Source organism: Thamnophis elegans, chromosome 12, assembly GCF_009769535.1.
Source record: "Thamnophis elegans isolate rThaEle1 chromosome 12, rThaEle1.pri, whole genome shotgun sequence".
NCBI classification, from domain to species: Eukaryota; Metazoa; Chordata; class Lepidosauria; order Squamata; family Colubridae; genus Thamnophis; species Thamnophis elegans.
This window is the reverse complement of record NC_045552.1, coordinates 25609919-25632072: the sequence shown is the minus strand read 5'-3', so window position 1 is coordinate 25632072 and position 22154 is coordinate 25609919. Positions and strand designations below refer to the sequence as shown.

Here is a 22154-nt window from a genome sequence, read left to right as displayed (position 1 = left end):
TCTACAACCCAAGCTACAAAAATTCTCCACAATTTCCAAATAAGAGCAAGCATGAAATATTCCAAGCCTTTGGCAAAGACTAGCCAGCTTCTTCCTCTCTCACACAGGAAATATCTCTCTTAATTTTAATTGCACTGCTGGCCTTGGTGAACTTCCTGTTCTCCTCAAGCTACAATCCCAAGTACAACAAATAATGCTGTCATTATTTGATTCTGGAATTTTAATCAGTGAAATATATTTATGAAGTAATATCACCATTCTGCAGTATTAAACATGGTGAACCTTGCTTGCAGATGCTTTTCAGAAGAAGCATTTTCTCTAGTGAATAAAGTAAGATTGTACTAAGCATCTAAGATTTTTCTATGTATTCTCATTTTTTTAAAAAAGTCTGCTGTCCATTATTTTTAAGTGCTCAAAGAACTTTTTAAACAAAATATTTTTAATGAAATAATGGACTAAATGTTGATCCCTTAGGTTTTAAGATGGAAGTGAAAATGATTTCATCTGGTATTTTAAGAAACCTGTTTTAAGGAACCTCTTTGAAGAATTCTAGTTTTGCACTGAAGGGTAGACATTAAACATGGGCAGTGTTTGAAATCCACCCTGACTCAATCTGTAATTCCTTAGAAATAGGACAATATTTTACACACAGATTACTTCCCAGACAGCTAGGTCTACATGCAAAGCTTGGGCAATTCTGAAAAGGAACAGAGCAAACATCACTTGGTTTTCCAGCATTTGCCTGTTGAGGAAGAGAAGCTGCAGCTTCTACTGCAAGGTTGAAGAATGGTCCATACAACCAGATGCAATGTCTACATAAAAGGGGAAAAAGTGTTTCAATGAACCATAGGTCATCTGCAAATAAAGTTAAGAGGGGCATAGAGACCAAGATTTTTTAAATAAAAAAAATCACTATAAAATGTGCCTGTCAGGTGAATCTGTTTTTATCAACTGGAACAATTTTAAAAGTGCCCTGCTCCAAACCAATGAGGATTTTCACCTTTGCAACTGGTGTCAGTTTCAGTGATCCTATTTCCATTCTGTGAGAACCACAGTCAGCCTGGAGAAACCTAATCCTGATACTAAGAATGGGAGGGGGTAGAGAGGAGAGAAAGGGAGAGAGCAAGAGAAGGAAGGGAAACAGGACTAAGTTTGCTGTTACAGGTTAAAGTGTAAGATCAAGCATGGCTTCTCCATGGTATCAACGGGAGAATCCAGGATGGGTTATTCTAGCCTCCTAGCTCATTGACTGAAACTAAATTCTAAAGACACGCCTCCTTGGCCCCCATCCCTGGCTCTCCAGAGATCATCGATCAGCGCAACCAAAGCAGTTTCCGTGCTGTAGCCAGGCCTGAAACTGGACTGAAAGGAATCCAGATAACCGGTTTCATTCAAGGACCGCCGGAGCTGAAAGGCCACCACTTTCTCGACAACCTTCCCAACAAAGGGGAGGTTGGAAACTGTACGATAGTTACTCAAGATGGCTGGATCCAAAGACGGCTTCTTCAGGAGGGGTCTCACCACCGCCGCCTTTAGGAGGGGCGGGAAGGATCCCTCCCGGAGAGAGGTGCTAACTGTCGTCTGGATCCAGCCACGTGTCACTTCCCTGCTGTTCGCGACCAGCCAGGAGGGACACGGGTACAGTATACAAGTGGAGGCACTCACAGCTCCCATGGCCTTGTCCACTTCCTCAGGCGTGACAAGTTGAAACTCAGTCCATAAATTTCGCTCAAGACCTTCCCCCAGTACCTCGGCTGGCTCTGAGCAATTGGAGTCCAAGTCTGTCCGAATCCGAGCGACTTTATCCGCTAGAAACTGAACAAACTCCTCAGCTTTACCTTGTAAAGGGTCATCCGGATCCCTCCCTTTCAAGAGGGAGCAGATTATTCTAAACAAGGCGGCTGGGCGCGATTCAGCAGACGCAATAAGAGCGGCAAAATAAGGACATTTCGACACCCGTATTGCCACGAGATAGGCTCTGATAAAGGCTCTCATCAGTGCTCGGTCTGACTCAGACTTACTGGCCCTCCAGCGTCGCTCTAGGCGTCTCTTTTGGCGCTTCATCTCCCGGAGTTCCTCTGTGAACCAAGGAGCTCTCCTGGATCTGCTACCTCGGAGAGGCCGTAAAGGCGCAATCCGGTTTAGAGCCCCCACCGCCGCTGAGTTCCAAGCAGCAACCAAGGTCTCCACCGGACTGTGGACGAGAGCGTCAGGTATAACACCAAGCGCCGTCTGAAAACCGATAGGGTCCATCAGGGGCCTGGGGTGGAACCACCTAATCAGTTCCTCCTCCCTACAGTGGGGGATTGGTTTCCGAAAGTCAAGCCTCAGTAGGAAGTGATCTGACCATGACAGGGGCAAGATCTCAGTACCCCTCAAATCCAGATCACGTCTCCACTGCTCCGAGAGAAATACGAGGTCAAGCGTGTGACCCGCTGAGTGAGTTGGGCCCTGAGTGAGTTGGGCCCTGGATTACTTGGGTCAAGTCCATGGCTGTCATGAAAACCATGAACTCCTGCGCTCCATCAGAGTGATCACCCAGCGAAGGCAGATTGAAATCCCCCAGTATCATAAGCCTGGGGAACTCAACTGCCAGCTCGGCTACTGACTTGAGGAGTGAAGGGAGGGCTGTTGCAACGCTGTTGAGAGGCAGGTACGTTAGCAACAAGCCCACTTGACCCGCAAGGTCCAACTTCACCAGCAAGGACTCACACTCGACAAGCTCTGGAGCAGGGATCCTACGAGTAACTAAAGACCCTCGGATAATGATAGCCACTCCCCCACCCTTTCCCTGTAGTAATGACTAGTGGTGCTTCTGCTCAATCCAGCAATTCCTCAGATGTGCCATAAAGCTATGATTTAAACAATGTCCATAGTTCTACTTTTAATAGCATATAACAGCATATCAACCTAGCATGCCACATTGCTTTTCAGTTATATGAGCCCTAGTGGCGCAGTATTTAGAATGCAGTACTGCAGGCTACTTCTGCTGACTGCCGGCTGCCAGCAGTTCGAGTCTCACCAGGCTCAAGGTTGACTCAGCCTTACCGACCTCAGAAGGATATCCATCCTTCCGAGGTCGGTAAAATTGAGGACACAGATTGTTGGGGGCAATGTGCTAAATCTGTAAACCACTTAGAGAGGTCTGTAAAACACTGTAAAGAGGTATATACGGTAAGTCTAAATGCTATTGCTATATTGCAAAACTTTCCCTTTGGCACATATATTCAGAGAGAGAGAAAATAAAGAGAAAGCAACTCCTTCCTTTCCAGAAAACAAGTGGACAATCAAACTGGAAAAGTGAAACATGGACAAACAACTTCAAAATGGAAATTTACTTTCTTCAAACCAAAATGTAATCTTCACTTGGTACCCCACCTATCTCCCTCCCTCCCCTCCCCCAGCTGCCATTGCCCACCCTCATTTGCCATAACGTCTCTCATGGCAGTATCAATGCAGCAGCCTGTGCTGCGTCTTAAGTTTCCATTCAACTCCAAGCCAGTCTATGTTTAGTTTTTAATTTGAAAATAAGACCGCCTCCAAGGAAGCATGCAGAGAAGTCCAATATACTTAAAACAAATTTTAGAGGTTTACATGTTAAGTGCCAGAAATTTTACCTTCACATCTTCATCTAGTTTCATGATCTTCTTAATGCGTGCCAATGGTAGCTCTTGAACTCTGAAATCTTTCTGCAGAGAGTAACATAAGAGAAATCTGACATTATTCCCCAAAACCTACAATCAGTAAAGGGTGAGACAACTGTCCAACTGTTATAGTGGGAGATATTGCACAAACCTTCCCAAGGTATGATGAAGTCTCGTGTGTTACTCGTTTTCATTAGTGATCCATTGTTACGGATAGTCAAGTGGGCCTTAGGACTGCAAAGAACAGCGGCATGATTTGCTGCAACACAATCAAACTCTCCGGGGATACTTGGGTAAATACACAACCAGATAGATTGGCCATGGTTTCCATGGATGTTCAAGCCAAAGTCTGTTTTACACTGAAATCTATTGAAATATACGTTGGGAACCATCCAGCTAAACAAACTTCTCTTGACAATTCCTTGTCATTCTTTTCCCAAATTAGGTAAACTCCATAACCTTCAAGCCCCTGTACCAGCTCAGGAACCTTCATGTCTCACAGACCAATCTGTGCAATTAAAATTTCAATCTTTCTCTTTCCCCAGAATGAAAATATGTAGCATAACCCAAGTTCTGATACTACAGAGTCAATCATGCTTGAACAAATAACATTCTGCCCATTTTCTCCCTAAATATTAGAAGAAAAACATTCCAAAAGTCTGTGGGTAAATATCGGGCACACAGAAAAAGCAAGTGCTTTTTAACTGATAATTACCAAGGTAATTGGCATATGGCTAGCTTGTTCCTCCCAACTGAAGAAACCTCACTTAGAATAGAGAAACAGAGTTGGAAGGGACCTTGGAGGTCTTCTAATCCAACCCCCTGCTTAACCCTACACCACTTCAGAGAAATGGATATCCAACATCTTATTAAAAACGTCCAGTCACAACTTCTAGAGGCAAGTTGTTCCACTGATTAATTGTTCTAACTGTCAGGAAATTTCTCCTTAGTTCTAAGTTGCTTCTCTCCTTGGTTAGTTTCCACCCATTGCTTCTTGTCCTACCCTCAGGTGCTTTGGAGAATAGCTTGACTCCCTTTTCTTTGTTGCAGCCCCTGAAATATTGGAAGACTCCTATCATGTCTCCCCTAGTCCTTCTTTTCATTAAACTAGGCATACCCAGTTTCTTAAGAAGCATAAACAGACCAGAATCAAAATACAATAAAGTTCAGTTCCCTCTTTAAACCACTCCAAGAATAACTAAAGTGAGGGTAGGATCAGAATGATATTTGCCAGTTTGAGCTCACTTAGGCTCCTGTTCCTTTTGCAAGTGTATTTGTAAGAGGGGATTAAAAGCCAGTCTTCCCACCACCTTGTATTTGTAGCCATTCTTGGCCTTTGAACTTAGCGGTGGAAATATACAAGAGCACCAGGAGGAAGAGCTTGGTTCTTATCATTTTTGTTTTTAACAAGGACCACTTCAGTAAAAATTAACAGGTAGAATGTTAGGCATTTTAAAGAGACATAGAAAACCTAAGCTATAGGTAGGCTTTCAAAAAAAAAATTAGGACCCCGATCCAGCTCTAGAAATTAAAAAGGTTCCCCGTGCACACATGCGCTAGTTGTTCCTGACTCTAGAGGGAGGTGCTCATCTCCGTTTCAAAGCCAAAGAGCCAGCGCTGTCCGAAGACGTCTCTGTGGTCATGTGACCGGCATGACTAAACATCGAAGGTGCACGGAACGCTGTTACCTTCCCACCAAAGGTGATTCCTATTTTTCTACTTGCATTTTTTACGTGCTTTCGAACTGCTAGATTGGCAGAAGCTGGGACAAGTAACGGGAGCTCACTCCATTACGCGGCACTAGGGATTCAAACCGCTGAACTGCCAACCTTCTGATCGACACACTCATCATCTTATCCACTGAGCCACCGCGTCTTCCTAGAAATTAAAATGGCTGTTTTAGTAGCGTCAGCTAGAGATATTTGCATTTCCTCATTCTTGACAGCAACAAGGTTTTGTACTCGCCAAGAGTCTATACTTCCCAAAGCTTGGAGGGGGGCATAAAGACAACAGTGTGCAGGAAAAGGTGTGGCAGAAGCACCTGAGCTGAGCATTCTCATTGGGCTCTGAAATCTGAGATGGGTGGGGAAGGCAGTTATTTGCTCCACTAGCAGAAACAAACAAACAAAAAAACCCACAAGGCTAGAAATAACACCACCTTGTGTCAGCAACTCCATCAAGTTCCTGTTGCGAGAATTTTGGTTTATTGCTAATTCAGTGTAGCCCACCAATATTTCCTCCAATTAATCGAACCAGATCTGATGGTTCCATGTTGTTGGGACATGTAGAACAGGGTCTGAGATTATTTTGTTAACCACAACTTTTCAGCAACAGCTATGGTGGTGGAGTATTTTGGGAGTGGAAGGCCACATGCCTAACAAATGCCTGAGCTGAAAATACTGAATTGTAAAGAACAACTACAAGACAATCCCCCCCCCCCAAAGATGATGTCTGCAACCTTCAGGATGCTCCTTTCTATGAGCTGACTACAAGATGAGAGGAAGCAGGGGAAGTGCTACGTAGTTTCAGCCCCATAAAAGAAACCTGCAGGAGTGCAGGAGTTTCTAGGGAAGACGAGTCAGTCTGCAAGAGAACACTAAAACAAGACAAAGTAGGAAACGATTGTTCTAAGAAATACAAGGTGTTCCCTTATTCTCAACACAGCAGCCAAGAATGCCTGTCTCACTCAGATCAGATATTCAACTAAGTGCACATCTCTTGTATGGATTACACGCAGCTCAACAATGAACACTGAGGTCACTGCAAATGAAAGGAAACCTGAACTTCTGTACTCTTGCTGATCACTTGACACAGCTACAACAGAAGACAGGACTATAAACACACACACACACACAAACACACACACACACACACAAACACACACACACACACAATCTAAATTCAGGACATAATTTCAGCACTAGTTACAAGCAAGATAGCAGCAGATAAAAAGTGCCCCCCCCACCCTTTTGTGGTAAATAACTTTTTTCCATAGCTCTAAGCAGAAGGTTACGGCTCTGTATTCAAGATTGTACTTAATTAAGTTCATTGTTTCATACACAAGAAAGCTTAAAATTTTAAAAAGCTGCCCTTCCCTGGAAGCTTGTAGAGTAAAACTCTTTTGACTATACATAGCCAAAATCTTAGGTTGGTTGAACAACTAGCCTCGTAGTGTGACCGGAACAATCTGGAACTGAACACACTCAAAACCGTAGAAATTGTGGTAGACTTAGGAGAAACCCTCCCATACTACCACCTCTTACAATGGTAGACAACACAGTATCAACAGACCACCTTCAAATGTCTAGCTTCTATCATATCCCAAGACACCTAACATCAAAAACGTCATCAAAAAAGCACAACAAAGAATGTTCTTTCTGCGCCAACTCAGGAAGCTCAAACTGCCCAAAGAGCTGATGATTCTGTCCTACAGAGGAATTATTGAGTCTATCATCTGCACCTCCCTAACTGTCTGGTTTGGCTCTGCAACTCAACAAGACAGACACCGACTTCAACGGATAATTAGAACTGCAGAAAAAACAATTGCTACCAACCTGCCTTCCATTGAGGACATGTATACTGGTCAAGTCAAAAAGAGGGCTGTGAAAACATTTACAGATCTCTCACATCCTGGACATAAAGTATTTCAACTTCTACCCTCAAAACGATGCTATAGAGCATTACACACCAAGACAACTAGACACAAGAACGTTTTTTCCCCAAACACCATCACTCTGCTAAACAAATAATTTCCTCAACACTGTCAAAAAATTCACTAAGTCTGCATTACTATTACTATTAGTCTTCTCATCATTCCTATCACCCACCTCCTCCCACTTATGACTGCAGGACTGGAACTTAGTTGCTTGTATCCTTACGATTTATAATGATATTGATTGTTTCCTGATTGCTTATTTGTACCCCATGACTATCATTAAATGTTAAATGTTGTACCTTATGATTCTTGACGAATGTATCTTGTCTTTTTATGTACACTAAGAGCATCTGCACCTTGTGTATCCAATCACACTTGACCAATAAATAATTCTATTCTATTCTATTCTAAGGTTCCATGTGGTAAACCTCTGGGACCCAAGCAATCAGAGTAATTAATTCTACTTTTTATGTTCTGTACTGGGCTCCAAGTGTCAAATGAAAATACAAAAGCTTTTTTGTTAGCAAGCTAGTTTTGTGTCCGGTTCTGAGATTTTAATATATTTGTTTTTAAATGAAAGCATTTAAAATGCTGGAAAGTGGGAGGGGGGGAGATGTTGAATTAAATTGGACTACAGTTAATGATGTGGAGATGCAATTCTCTTACCAAGTCTTGTTAAGAGTCCCCACATTGAAAAATTCCAGTTGCTTATTTTTAGCCTCACACAAGCATTTTAAATAAAGCTTGACAAAATCAGTAGTGCTTCTTGGAGGAGGATTTAATAGATATTATTTAGTTATCTCCCTTGCAATTAGATGCTAGCCTGGCTGTTCTTGTCTTTTTTTCCTCTGAAGAGTTCAGTATTCAAGCTGTGGGATGGAAGCTGCAGAACTCTAGAGACAGTCCCATCCTACACAAATCTGTCAGCAGCACAGAAGTCAATGAACCAATTAACGTGGAACAGAGGTAAGCAGTCTTTTGATTTACAACAACAACCGGAACAGGAATCTCAGTTGTTGAATGGAGCGGTCATTAATGAGATGCTCACGTGACTGCTTCATTCAATGACTGCAATCTCAGCTCTCCTACTTGTGGTTATTAAGCAACCACACAGTCATTAGGGGGATTGGCAACTTGCTGTAAGTGCAAATAGGTTGCCACGCATCCAGATGATAATCACGTGACTGCAGGTGGGAGAACTTTTAATGGTGGAAAGTAATTTATGGATTGTAAAACATCCTTTCTGAGCCCAACCTTTGGTTCCAGCCATCACAATAATCTAATGGTTGTTAAATGACTGGCCATAAATTAGGGACTACCTGTATAAAAGATCCCTACTAAAATACTATTTGCAAGGACTTACCTCCTTTCCAATCCAGTTTTTAACAGAAGCCTGGAGAAAGGCCATATAGTTAGCTGTCTTTCCGCATCATTGTCCTTTAACATCTAGCACTCAAAGCCACACCACCTCTGGACACAAGAATTCCACCTAGTTGTTCCAGGTGCTAGTACAGTCTGCTCCAAACTGGGACTCTAAATATGCGTTGGGGCAGCAACTTTACAACTTTATAAAGAACATATAAAATATGTGCAAATATTAACATATACTAGTTGTTTTTTTAAAAAAATGGAAGAAGTGTATGGTTTAGTGAAGTTTAATAAAAAAAATATCTCAGGATGAAATGGGATTAGATTTTTAAAAAGGTGTTCCATTCTACAATGAATTAATTTCTAGCATGATTGGGCTTTGTAACAAACTGGAACAAGGAACCAAGTTGCTTATTGCATTTCCAGTATTTCACAGAAAGGACTTGCTTATTTCAGCCATCCTGGTTGGAATAATGCGCCAGCAGTAAATATTTTATACTAATTCCAAGCTTAATATTGGTAAATAATTGTTTTTGCACTTAAATTCTCACTGTTCCATCTTTGTGACTATACATCTAGCCTTCAGTTAACAACTCATTCAGTAACCATTCAAACTTATGGTGGTGCCAAACGAGTGACATTTATGGCCAGTCCTCAAAGTTCCATCGGTCACAGTGCCCCTGGGATCGCATGATCATATTTCCAACTATCACAGTGTCCTATGGCCATCAGATTGTGATTTGTGACCTTCCCCGCCTGCTCTCACAATCAATTTCACTTAAGAACAGTAACCGGAGACTGCTGGAACTGTCATTGCTTGATTTCTAATATTCTGCCTTATTTTCATAACTGTTTTTAATTGCTGTGCTGTTCATTTGGCAGCATGGAAATCAATTAAATGTGGAAGAGCCCTGAATAGCAAAGACTTGAAAGACATTAAATTTGTCCTGTTAATAATATCTTACAAGCTGAAGAAATTGCTCTTGTTTAGTTTTGGTACCTTTCTCTTCATAAAAAATAGGCATTCAGTAAGACAGCAAGAATGGAAAATTTTGAATGTAGTCTTTTCCTAGATTTGTCCCAATCTTTAGTAAGTTTAAACATTCAGTATTATACTTATTTTTCTGTGTATATCAATATTTATGCAACCCCTCCAGAAGAAGTGCCCCTTCCACAGAAGTGATGGAACCATATGGAAATATAATCCATTCTAAAATCCAAGTTAGACAGCCAGTATGATAGTATAGTCTGACATTCAGAGCCACTTGGCTGCCTTGTTCTTTTGAATCCTGCAAGTTCTTAAATTTAATCCTTGGCCTTTTATTACTCCATATATAATTCATTACCTTTGCAAGTGATTTCATATCTTGCTCTCATTAGAAACTAGAATAATTTGAAATAGAAAATTTAGTCTTGGTGAAGTATTCATCTTAAATGCTGCAATTCTGCCTAACCCAAGATAAAAGTCTTCTATCTGGAAATATCTGTCATTTGCTTCCAGTTTAGTAAACAATTGTTCTTCAATAAACATTTTTAAAAAACCAAAATGGATGGATGGATGGTGTGTGTATATAGACATACATACATACATACATACATACATACATACATACACACACACATACACACACACACACGTTTACTAATCAGAAAGCAAATATCTTCTTATATTAAAATCTGTTAATCAATATATAAATTGCTTTTCATCCTTTGTCAACTTCCATAATCAGCATCTGAGTTTACTCTTTAATTCATTAGCCTGATGTCAAATTATATTATTGTATATCAACACAGTTTAGAAAACCTCAGGTGAAGGAAGTGCTAGTACATCAGCAGCAGCAAATAATTTCAATGTATACTCTTATGAAGCTATTTTGACTCCTAGGATTCTATTTTCTTGACACATCTGGATTGCCAACAATTCCCATGCTAATAAAGGACCTCCCACTCATCTACACACCTGCTAGATTGCCTTCCCTTTTTCTAGGCTAAGGATGAGCGGGGGTGGGGACGTTAACCTGGCTATCAATGAATGTTGATATCTTCTTGAAAAAGGTCAGAGTGCAACTATACTAGCCAACTGAGAGTGGTGTAATGCCAGTCAAATTTCTGAGTGTGGCCAACTAATTAGCAGGGGTGCAAGTGTGATGCCTATGCATGAATTTGTGCTGGTCAATCTGCTCTTCTCATTTTCCCTTAGGTTTCTAGGAGTGCAAGAGCCAGATTGTAACATTTTTATATTCCTTAGGGGAAGCGAGAGCTCAGGAAGTCTGTGTTGTGGGGAACAGTTCTATCTGAGAAGGTAGGATTTTTGGTGCTGCCATCTCAAGTGCAGGGGGAATGTTTCAATCTCAATGTCAATGGCTCCATTATCCTTGTTATATGGAGATCCAGTCTGGTTAAGGCACCAGGCTGGAAACCCAGAGTTCAAGCCTGCCTTAGCCAGTTGGGTGACCTTAGGCCAGTCACTCTCTCTCAGCTTCACTCATCTCACAGGATTGTTGTTGTGGGGAAAATTGTTGTTGTGGGGAAAATAGGAGGTAAACAGAGGTGGGTTCCTACCGGTTCAGACCGGTTCGGCCGAATAAGTAGCAACTTGGCCTGCTATGCCCCCGCCATCTTGTTTTTGGCTTCTGTACATGCACAGAAGCATTTTTTACTACTGCGCATGCATGCATAGTGTACACGCAGTGAGTCCCTGAACAAACTGGCAGTAGCAACAGCTGGGACCCACCCCTGGAGGCAAAGTGTGTCTTTCACTGCCTTTACTTGCAAAAATAATAAAGGTGGTATACAAATAGATGAATTTGAGGTAACTTGGCTTAAAAGGTTTTATTCTGTGATGCATTGTTTCACCTACTTAGAGTTTTAATAGTATATACAGTATATCACAGAAGTGATATAGCCCCTCCCATTTTGTAAATATTTAACTATATCTTGCTAGAAGTTTAGACATTAATGGCTGTGTGTTGCATTATTTTGAGAGGACAGCACATTTACAATGTTATACAAGCTATGTACTCACTACTTCACATTATAGCCAAGTATTTCTTCCATGTTGTCACATGAAAAGAAAGATATACTTAAATATTTACAAACTGTGAGGGGATGTACTCACTTCTGTGTTATACTATAGCTGAAGTCCATCCTAAATGATGCACTGACAGGTTTTCAAGACTAAATGGCTCCACAATCAACAGTAGTGCAGACCATTCAATGGGTTATGTTTAACCAGAGAAAGCCATCCATAGAAATGGATGATTGTCAACTGCTGAAATAGCACATTTCTCAACATGCAACTATGGAACTTCTTCTGACTTGAAAGTAAGAGCAAAGTATTTTTAATATTTTTAAGCATGCAGATGATACTATACTTTTAATGACATTGTTTCAGTGAAGAACTAAATGAAAAATGGCAAATGAAGATGCCAGCACTCTGGCAGGAAGGTTTTTATGGCGTTACAATACTTTTGATTGAAATACATCTACTAGTCCTTTTTAGGAGTATCTAGAGAATATATTTTATATAGAAAGAGGTGGCTGATAAACATTTTTCTCTTGTTGCAAAATCAGAAAGAACATTGGTCCTTACCTGAACATTTCTTTTCAGTAGACGAGAGGGAAATGCATCTAACGAAGGCCGACCATGTGAAATTATAAATCCATGTGGTTGATGGACGCCTGGATGCCTCTATGGTCGCTATGACCCAGGAGGACAGATCGGCTTTCCTCAGGAGGCTCCACTCAAGTGCCAGGCGGTCAGGTGGAGCCACTGGGGCTCCGGGTGGATCAGGACCCTCTGGAATAGGGAGATCTCCCCCTGAGGAATCCTCCATGGGGGAGATACGGAAAGCTGGATGAGGTCCGCACACCAAGGTCGTCTGGGCCAATGCGGTGTAATCAGAATAATGTCTGACCTCTCTACCACTACCTTCCTCAAGGTCCCCGGAATTCGTGGGAGAGGGGGGAAAGCGTATAGCAGGCCCGGAGGCCATTTGCTCCAAAGGGCATCCACTCCTTCTGCTGCCCAGGCTGGAAATCGGGAGAAGAACCTCGGGAGCTGAGCGTTCGCTGGGGTTGTGAACAAATCCACCAGTGAACATCTGAAGCAGTGGCAAATCTTCCGGAACAGATCGGGGTGAATCTGCCACTCCCTGTGGTCTATAGTCACGTGGCTGAGCCAATTGGCCAGGTTATTGGCAGAGCCTGAAATGTGTTCTGACACCAGTAACGCCAAATGTCACTCTGCCCAAGAGCCGAGCTTCAGTGCTTCCAGCCAGAGGGCTCTGGAGTGAGTCCCACCCTGACGGTTTATGTGGGCCTTTGTGGCCACATTGTCAAAAGAAGGCCATGACGGCCTGAGATTGATTCCTTGAACTTTTGGAGGGCCAGGCAGGCCGCCTTCAGCTCCAGCCAATTTATATTATGCTGACACAGTCCAACGCCCCTGTGCCAACCTGGAGTTCATCAGCCCCCCCCCCCACTGAATAAGCTCACGTCCGTGGTGATGGTTATGCGATCCTGTTCCCAAATATGGGACCTGTGTCATAGAGCCGGACACAGCCACCACTTCATTGACAGGCGTAGATCTGCTGGCAGGTGGATGAGCCGCAGGGAGTTGCTCATGTGCTTCCGTTGGAATGGGATAAGGGCCCACTGCAAGGTTCAGGAGTGGAGGCAGGCCCAAGGCACAATCCCTATGCACAACACCATCTTGCCCAATAAGCGGGCCAAGGTCAGGATGGAAGCTGACCTTCTTGCGCGTACCTGCCATGCCAACGACTGGAGGCTGACGAGACGTTCTGGAGAAAGTCAAACTAGTTCTGCAGCTGAGTCTATCACCACCCCCAGATGAAAAATCTTTGTCAAGGGCAAGAGATGATTTTGGGGGAAGTTGGTGGAAAACCCTAGGGACCGTAAGGTCTGGATGGTCAGGCAGAGGTCGATAACCGCCTGTGCATGTGAGTCGGCCTGTACGAGCACATCGTCGTATGTAGCAGTGGAGTCTCACCGGAACAGAGCGCAGGTGAGCCGCCAAGACTTTCGTTAAGGTGCGAAAGGCTAGGCCGAAGGGGAGAGCCCTGTATTGAAAGTGGCATTCCTTGTGGGAAAACCGAAGGTACCTGCAATGGGCGGGCGGGATTGGGATGTGGAGGTATGTCTCCGTTAGATCCACTGATGCTAGGTTATCTCCCCGCCTGATTCCCTGAAGAACAGATCCCAGGGAGGATATTTTGAAGCGCCTGTATACTAGAAATTGGATCAGGCGTTTGAGGTCCAGAATGGCTCTCCATCCCCCCGAGCTTTTTGGGAGAACGAATAGATTGGAATAGTGTCCCAACCTGTGTTCTGTCATGGGGACCAATTCTATCACCTGAATGTCTAGCAGGTGTTGTATGTCTTGGGACATCAGGCGGGAACGATTCGGATCCCGGGAGGGAAGGAACACCCGGAAGAAGTTAGGAGGCATGGAGAGAAATTCTAGATGAAGGCTATGTCTGACCGTGGTTCATACCCAGGCATCTGTTGTAATCTGGTCCCACTGATCCGCTAACAGAGCCAGGCGGCCACCGATGGGAATGCTCGGGTTGGAGTCATTTCCCTTTACGGAAAGGACAGCTGCCCCCCCTCCCCCCAGCGAAAGGGCCGTCTGGACTGGCCTTGGTACCTGCCCCTATCATGATAGTACTGTCTCTGGGGCTGTCTATCTGATCTATAAGGAAAGTACCTGGGTTGCTGGTACTCAGGTTCAGGGCCCTTGTAGGAATGTCTGCGGTAAGAAGCCAACCGCTGTCCGGCTTCTTGGAATTGGTCAGCAGGACCTTCTTTTTATCCTTATACTCAATGAGAATCTGATCTAATGATTCACCAAAGAGATTGGTCCCTGCGTATGGGGCAGATGCCAAGTTCCATTTGGAATTGTTGTCCATTTGCCAGTTGCGAAGCCATAGTAGACGCCTAGAAGTCAACGAGGTAGCAAGGACTCGGGACGAATATTTTACGGTGTCTAGGTAGCATCCGCGGAAAACTTTGTGGCCGCAATTATTTTGGTGATATCCTGCTGAAGTCGCTCATCCTGGACAGGAATGCGATCCTGCAGTTGGTGAAGCCACATGACCGCCGAGCGGTTGAAGTAGGAGGCCGCCACAGCAAACTTTATCGCCCAAGCGGAAGTGTTGAAGTTCTTATGCAAGGTAAGTTTGGCACACTTGTTTTCTGGTTTTAACTTATCAGCCACATCACCAGACACGACGGATGACGCATTGGCCAGTGTAGCCACTGGGGCGTCCACCGTGGGCATCTGGAGTGCCTGGGAGAAGACCTGCTCCATGTTGTAGAAGCAGCGGTCGTTGCTCCCAGGTTTGGGAAAGGTGGAAGGGCAGGCCCACTGATTCTTTACCACTTCCAGAAACAAGGGTGGGGCAGGGACCTTCTCCTTATTGGTGGCTGTATTGGAAAACATGACTAGGTTAGGGTCCCTAGGTTGAGGGACAGCAGGATCCCCAGTCCCCACCTTAGTGGTCTATCTGGCCTTGTGAAGCATAGTTTTAAACATAGGAGGAGAAAAGAGATTGGGGAAAGCTGGAGGATCAGGAAGAACAGACTCTTCATCCTCTGAAAACCTCATGTCTTGACGAGGGTCTTTGCCTAACACTGAACCCTCGCTAACCACCGAGGGGGAGGGAGGCGTGGTAGGGACCTGTCTCTGAACAGAGGAAGAGTCCCTTGGCTGTTGAAAGGAGTGGGTTGCCCTATCCCCTGGAGGGGGGGGGCTTCCCTTTGGTTGAGAGCTGAGGCAACCCCTTCTGATATGGCCGAGGAAATCAGCCTCTTAATGCTCTAAGGCAATCATTCTAAATTCTCAAATTCATCCTCATATTGGTCTGCAAGGGGCCCCTGGGGATCTATGGTGTGATGAGGAAGAAATCACCTAGAGGAACCTTCCAATGGGTCCCCATCATCCTTCCGAATCCCTTGGGTAGGTCTGGGAGGATAAGGAGAGACCTCAATGCCAGTTTGTCTGGAAGGCCTAGCAGGGGAGACAGATGGAGAAGAAGGGCCGAAGCCTCTGGGAGGAGAGCCCAATTGGTGAGATCCTGGCCTTAATGGGAACCTGGATCTGCTGTGGGAGCTGGGTCTGATGACTAGGTCTGTAGTTCATAAGGCTCCCCTCGTCCGGGACTTAATTTTAGACGAGAGGGCAGACCTGGCATGTATTACTGAAACCTGGCTGGGCCCGGAGGGAGGAGTCCCCCTCGTAGAGATGTGCCCAGAAGGTTTTCAGGTGCTTCATCAGCCGAGAGCCCAGGGAAGGGGTGGAGGTGTGGCTATTGTTATCCGAGAGTCTCTAGTACCTCGTAGGATCCCTGCTCCAGAGCCTGTCGGGTGTAAGTCCCTGCTGGTGAAGTTGGACCTCAAGGGTCAAGTGGGTTTGCTGTTAACGTACCTGCCTCCCAACAGCGTTGCAGCAGCCCTCCCCTCGCTCCTCGAGTCGGTAGCCGAGCTGGCAATTGAGTTCCCCAGGCTTATGGTTCTGGGGGATTTCAATTTGCCTTCGCTCGGTGAACACTCTGATGGAGCGCAGGAGTTCATGGCTTCCATGACAGCCATGGGCTTGACCCAGGTAATTCGGGGCCCAACCCATTCAGCGGGTCACACGCTCGACCTCGTATTCCTCTCGGAGCAGTGGACTTGTGATCTTGGTCTTAGGGGTAATGAGATCATACCCCTGTCGTGGTCAGACCATTGCCTACTGAGGCTTGACTTTCGGAGGCCAAACCTCCGCTGTAGGGAGGAGGAACCGACCAGATGGTTCCGCCCCAGGCGACTTATGATCCCTTGAGGTTCCAGACGGAGCTTGGGGCTACTCCTGATACTCTCGCCCACAGTCCGGTGGAGACCCTGGTTGCTGCCTGGAACTTGGCAGCGACGGGGTCCCTTGACCGGATTGCGCCACTACGGCCGCTCCGAGGCTGTGGATCCAGGAGATCCCCTTGGTTCACAGAGGAACTCCGGGAGAGGAAGCGCTGAAAGAGACGCCTAGAGCACTCGTGGAGATCCAACAAATCCGAATCGAGCCGAGCACTTTTAACATCGTGCATCAAGGATTACATCAGGGCAATTAGGACGGCAAAAAGATCTTATATTGCCACCTTGATTGCCTCCTCCGAGTCCCGCCCAGCCGCCCTGTTTAGGATAACCCGTTCCCTCCTAAATAGGAGGGATACGGGGGACCCCTTGCAGGGTAGGGCTGAAGAGTACGTCCAGTTCTTGGCGGACAAAGTTGCTCGGTTTCGGTCGGAGTTGGACTCCGATTCTGCAGATCCAGCTGAGGCACAAGGGGATAATCTGGTAGACCATCGCTGGGTTGAGTTTCAGGATGTTGCCCCCGGGGACGTGGACAAGGCCATGAGAGCTGTGAGTGCCTCCACATGTGTACTGGACCCGTGCCCCTCCTGGCTGGTTGTCAACAGCAGGGAGGTGACACGGGGCTGGATCCAGGCGGTTGTTACCGCCTCCCTTCGGGAGGGGGTCTTTCCCCCCGCACTCAAAGCGGCGGTGGTGAGACCCCTCCTGAAGAAACCATCTTTGGATCCAGCCGTTCTTAACAATTACCATCCAGTCTCCAACCTCCCCTTTGTGGGGAAGGTTGTTGAGAAGGTGGTGGCCTTTCAGCTCCAGCGGGCCTTGGAGGAAGCCAGCTATCTTGACCCATTCCAGTCCGGCTTCAGACCTGGTTACAGCACAGAAACTGCTTTGGTCGCATTGACCGATGACCTCTGGAGAGCCAGGGATCGAGGCCACGCCTCCATCCTGGTTCTCCTTGACCTCTCAGCGGCTTTCGATACCATCGACCATGGTATCCTTCTGCGACGACTGCGAGAGATGGGGGTGGGAGGCACTGTTTTGCAGTGGTTCTCCTCTTACCTCTCGGACAGGTCGCAGTCGGTGTTAGTTGGGGAGCAGAAATCGAACCCTAGGCCCCTAACATATGGGGTGCCGCAGGGTTCTGTCCTGTCTCCCCTACTTTTCAACATCTACATGAAACCGCTGGGCAAGATCATTCGGCGGCACGGGATAAAATACCACCAGTATGCGGACGATACCCAGCTGTATCTGTCCGCCCCGTGCCAACTCAATGAAGCGGTGGACGTGATGAACCAGGGACTTGAAGCTGTTAGGGACTGGATGAGGGCTAACAAACTTGTGCTCAATCCGGATAAGACCGAGTGGCTGTTGTGTTTCCCTCCCGCCAATTTGGCAAATATTCCATCTCTCAGGCTGGGGGGGTCAAACATTATACCCCTCAGACAGGGTCCGCAACTTGGGAGTCCTCCTGGACCCACAGCTGACTTTCGAACACCATTTGTCAGCTGTGACCAGGGGGACATTTGCCCAGGTTCGCCTGGTGCACCAGTTGTGCCCCTACCTGAACCGGGAGGCTCTCACAACAGTCACTCGGGCCCTTGTGACCTCTAGGCTGGAGTACTGCAATGTGCTCTACATGGGGCTGCCCTTGAGGAGTATTCGGCGACTTCAGCTAGTCCAGAATGCAGCCGCGCGAACGATCGTGGGTGCACCTCGCTTCACCCACGTAACACCTATCCTCCGCGAGCTGCGCTGGCTACCTGTCGATCTCCGGATACGCTTCAAGGTGCTACTTGCCACCTATAAAGCCCTTCATGGTAGTGGACCTGGGTACTTGAGAGACCGCCTACTGCCGATCACCTCCACACGACCCATTAGATCTCATCGTTTAGGCCTCCTCCGAGTTCCATCCGCTGGCCAATGCCGACTGGCCACCACGTGGAGGAGAGCCTTCTCGGTGGTAGCCCCGACCCAATGGAACGATCTCCCCGTGGAGCTTCGTACCCTCACCACCCTCCAGACCTTCCGCACAGCCCTTAGAATCTGGCTATCCCGTCAGGCCTGGGGCTAAAGATTGTAACCCGCCCGAATGGTATGAATGTTGTGTTTTAATCATGTACTGTCTTATATGTAAAAGTCTGTCCCCCCCTTCCTTTTGATTGTGAGCCGCCCTGAGTCCCCCCAGGGAAAAGGGCGGCATACAAATAAATAAATAAACTAAACTAAACTAAACTAAACTAGGGTCTGTTGTTCTGCCCTGGCAATCCTCTTTTCAAGGGCACACTGGCGCCTCAATTCATCCCTTTGGGCTGCCCTAGATAGTTGTTGAGCAACAGACGGCTTAGCTGCTGCTGCCCTGGTTCTAAGGCCTTCCATTCCCCCTGTTCCGGCCTCATTGAGTGCTTCCCCTGGGGCCTGTGGGATTGCCTTGGAGACACCAGCCGATACAGAGGCCTTGCAGGTGAAAAGCGGACTGCCAGAGAACAAATTGCTGGCCGGACACTGGCCACGATGCAATTAGGTGCAATTAGTGTCCAAAATGGCCGCCTCTGCATTCGTGCTCCAAAATGGCCACTGCAGGCTCCCTGCACACCTTAAAGCTTTCTTTCTCTTCGCCGGGCTTGTTTGAATAGCCGCGGCTCGATTGAAGGGCATGCGGCTGAGATAGATAGAGGAAAAGCGTTGCTAGCCCAATCCAGCGCTTTCCGCTTTGTCGCGTCACCCACGGAGCTGGTGGAAGGACCCAGACACCCCCGTAGTTCCAGCGATCGGTCAGAGCTCCCGGTGCCACGAGGAGAGAGTGAAAGGCCAATTAGCTCTCCTTCGAAGCGCTGCGAGACAGAGGACTCGTCCCTGCGATGCAGCAGCTTTCTGTTGAATTTAGAATGCCCAATGGATCGAATAGAATGATAAATAAATTTACCTATTTCTCTCAAATAATACACTGGGAACCAAAGCAGTTGTTTGAACCAAAGACTGAAAGGAACTGGGAGCCATCAGGGAAAGGAGGATGTTAAAAGAAATTTCCCTCAGTCTTTGGACCAATCAGGCTTTCGGAATATCCCATGTGTAGCCCCCCACCCCCACCCCTCGAGTCTATTGGAAAAAAGGGTGATTTTCCCACCCTAGTTGCTCTAGTAACTAGCAACCCATGGAGGAGATTGTTATTTTTTTTCAATTTTACAGTAATTAACATTGTAAAAAGTCAGAACTTTCTCTCCTTCAAAAACCCAACATGAAAAATCACTAAATGCTCATGGACGTAGCAAGTAAGAGATCTATTAATAATTTCTCTGTGGGATGGTATGAAAAAAAAATCTTACCACTGTTAGGTTTCGAATCTCATCCATGACCCGAGGCCAGAAAGACTGAAGACACTGCTGTGCATCACTGTTTCCTCCTGCAAAACCCCCATCCGTGGACATTATGGTAACTGGAAAGAAACCAAGAAAATATATTAAATGTAAAGATGGTGTGGATAAGGTACGTTTTAAAAGCTATATAGTATATGGTGAATTGTAAAGTAAAATAAAGATAATAAAGTTTCAAAGCAAGAATCTAGGCTGGATCTTGCAAAAATCCCTTCCAACAACATACATTTTATTCCATCAAACTTGGAATAAAGCAGTTTTGTTAGTCAAGGATTTTTGTAAGGTCTGATTCTATTCTTATTTCCTATTCTGCTTGGTACACTTCAAGGTGTATTTTCTGTAAGTGATCAATCCAGGGAGTACCTTTCTCTCAGAATTTATTTTTTATGTTTTATAGATATACATCCTGATATTCATTTTTGTTGCACAAGGCCATGAAGATCCTTCTCTACCAAGCATTTGTCTTTACCATAATCTGTCAAGGAACATTCTATCTTCTCTTCCACTGATTTAATTCAGATACTTTTATTAGTCTTAGATCAGGGATGAGGAACAATGGTCCTTTTATGACTTGTGGACTTCAACTCCCAGAATTCCTGAGCCAACCAGGAATTCTGGGAGTTGTTAAGTGCACAAATTATAAAGGGGCCATCGTTCCTCACTCCTGCTCTAAGACAAGGATAAACTTATTTCATATGAAGATGTTATCCTCGGCTAAGCACAGTAGGACTCCTTCAAATAATCTGTTTGCCTAACTTCTCAGTTCACCTGTACTGACTTGTTGTGCATGTATATGCATTTGTGTATGGTTATATTATCATGCATTTTGAATATTACTGTTTGAAGCATTCGTCCTGACTGCAAATTAACTTCTTTTTATAATGCTCTGGGAAACCCAAGATTGTATGGCTCCTCTACAGAATGACAGTAGGCCCAAGCAGCCATGAAATCATGGAAAAAGGTATGGCTTCTTAACGGAGTATCCAAAGATGCTATCTTCAATCTCCCAGACAATTTTGGGAGTCAAATCTAAAGCTCTACACAAACCTGCTAGTAAAACACGAGGAAATAGAAGTGAGGATCCTAAATCAGCTTTAAAAAACCTCAGTATTTTGCTTTGGTGTGCAGTCTTTATTTTATTACCAACAGACAGGAGAGACAAGTTATCTTTCAAGAATTAATTTCTGAACAATGTAGAAGAAAACATAAATAATTAATTAAAGACTGTGGTTGGCCCAAAAGTATTCACTCATAAGAGGCTACCCTGTGTGTCTTCTTATGATTCTTCTCTTTTTCCTGCTTTTATTTTCAGCTTTTTCTGATATGAATAATTTATTTTTATTTATGTATTCAATTTATATCCCACATTTCTTCTCACAGCAGCAGGTATTCCATATTCTACATTTCTCAATATTTGGTGCAGCTTAAAGCTTAAATCCAATGCAGAGAAATGTTGTGGCGATTGAATATATCAAGGTTTAGAAGATATTTGTAACTTCTCTGTAAGGGTCTGGCCTTGACTTTTTCCATTTAGATGGAAAATCAAGATCAAATGGAAATTCATTCTAAATCCAACAAGTTAATTCCTTTGAGAGAATTATAAATATTCGTATCACAGACTTTGTGGGGTGGGTGGATAAGAGCCTTATAGCATTCATTTTTCTTTAGGAACCATATTAGCAGCAATCAGGGTAGAGGAATCCCCAAATAAAGTCAGCTTTTATTATGGGAAATCCTTCTGCCAAATGTAGCAACTTCAGAAGCAAGTATACATACAAAGCAGTCCAAGTACACATTGTGTGAACAGTTTGTAGCAGCATACAAATCTAATAAATAAAGGATATGGACTGATGTTAATCCAGGAAGCATCCTGAAAGCTATAACACATGTAGCTATAACACTTGAGGAGAAAGGGTCATCAGTTTACATTGATGACGTTACCTAGTTTTGTAATGAAATGTCTGCAAGAAAACCACAAAGTTTGGAGAGCAACAAGGACACCAAATCTCATACTATTTCCCACAGCTACATAACAACACAATGAAAGCTCTCGCTGGATTCACAAAATATACTATAACCCAAACGTGTTTAGCAAAACACAATGGCTTGTTTATCATGTAGTTGCATATGAAACATTATTTATTACATTTATTGCTCGTTTTGTTCAGAAGCTTACTGCAATATATATATATTGGTCACTTTTCCCTGTTTCCCCCATAACCACCCTGTGAAATGAATTGAGGTAGG

The 22154-nt window shown here is 44.9% G+C and overlaps 1 protein-coding gene across 1 annotated transcript in view; it reads right to left on the bottom strand.

The window, feature by feature from the left end:
- NFYC (nuclear transcription factor Y subunit gamma) overlaps window positions 1-22154 on the bottom strand; it is a 67257-nt gene that overhangs the window by 22650 nt on the left and 22453 nt on the right. Inside the window, exons 2-3 of the mRNA XM_032227265.1 lie at window positions 19860-19969; window positions 3618-3689 (exon numbers count right to left, since the gene is read on the bottom strand). Of these exons, the coding sequence (XP_032083156.1) occupies window positions 3618-3689; window positions 19860-19969 (182 nt within the window). The remainder of the gene's footprint in view (window positions 1-3617; window positions 3690-19859; window positions 19970-22154) is intronic.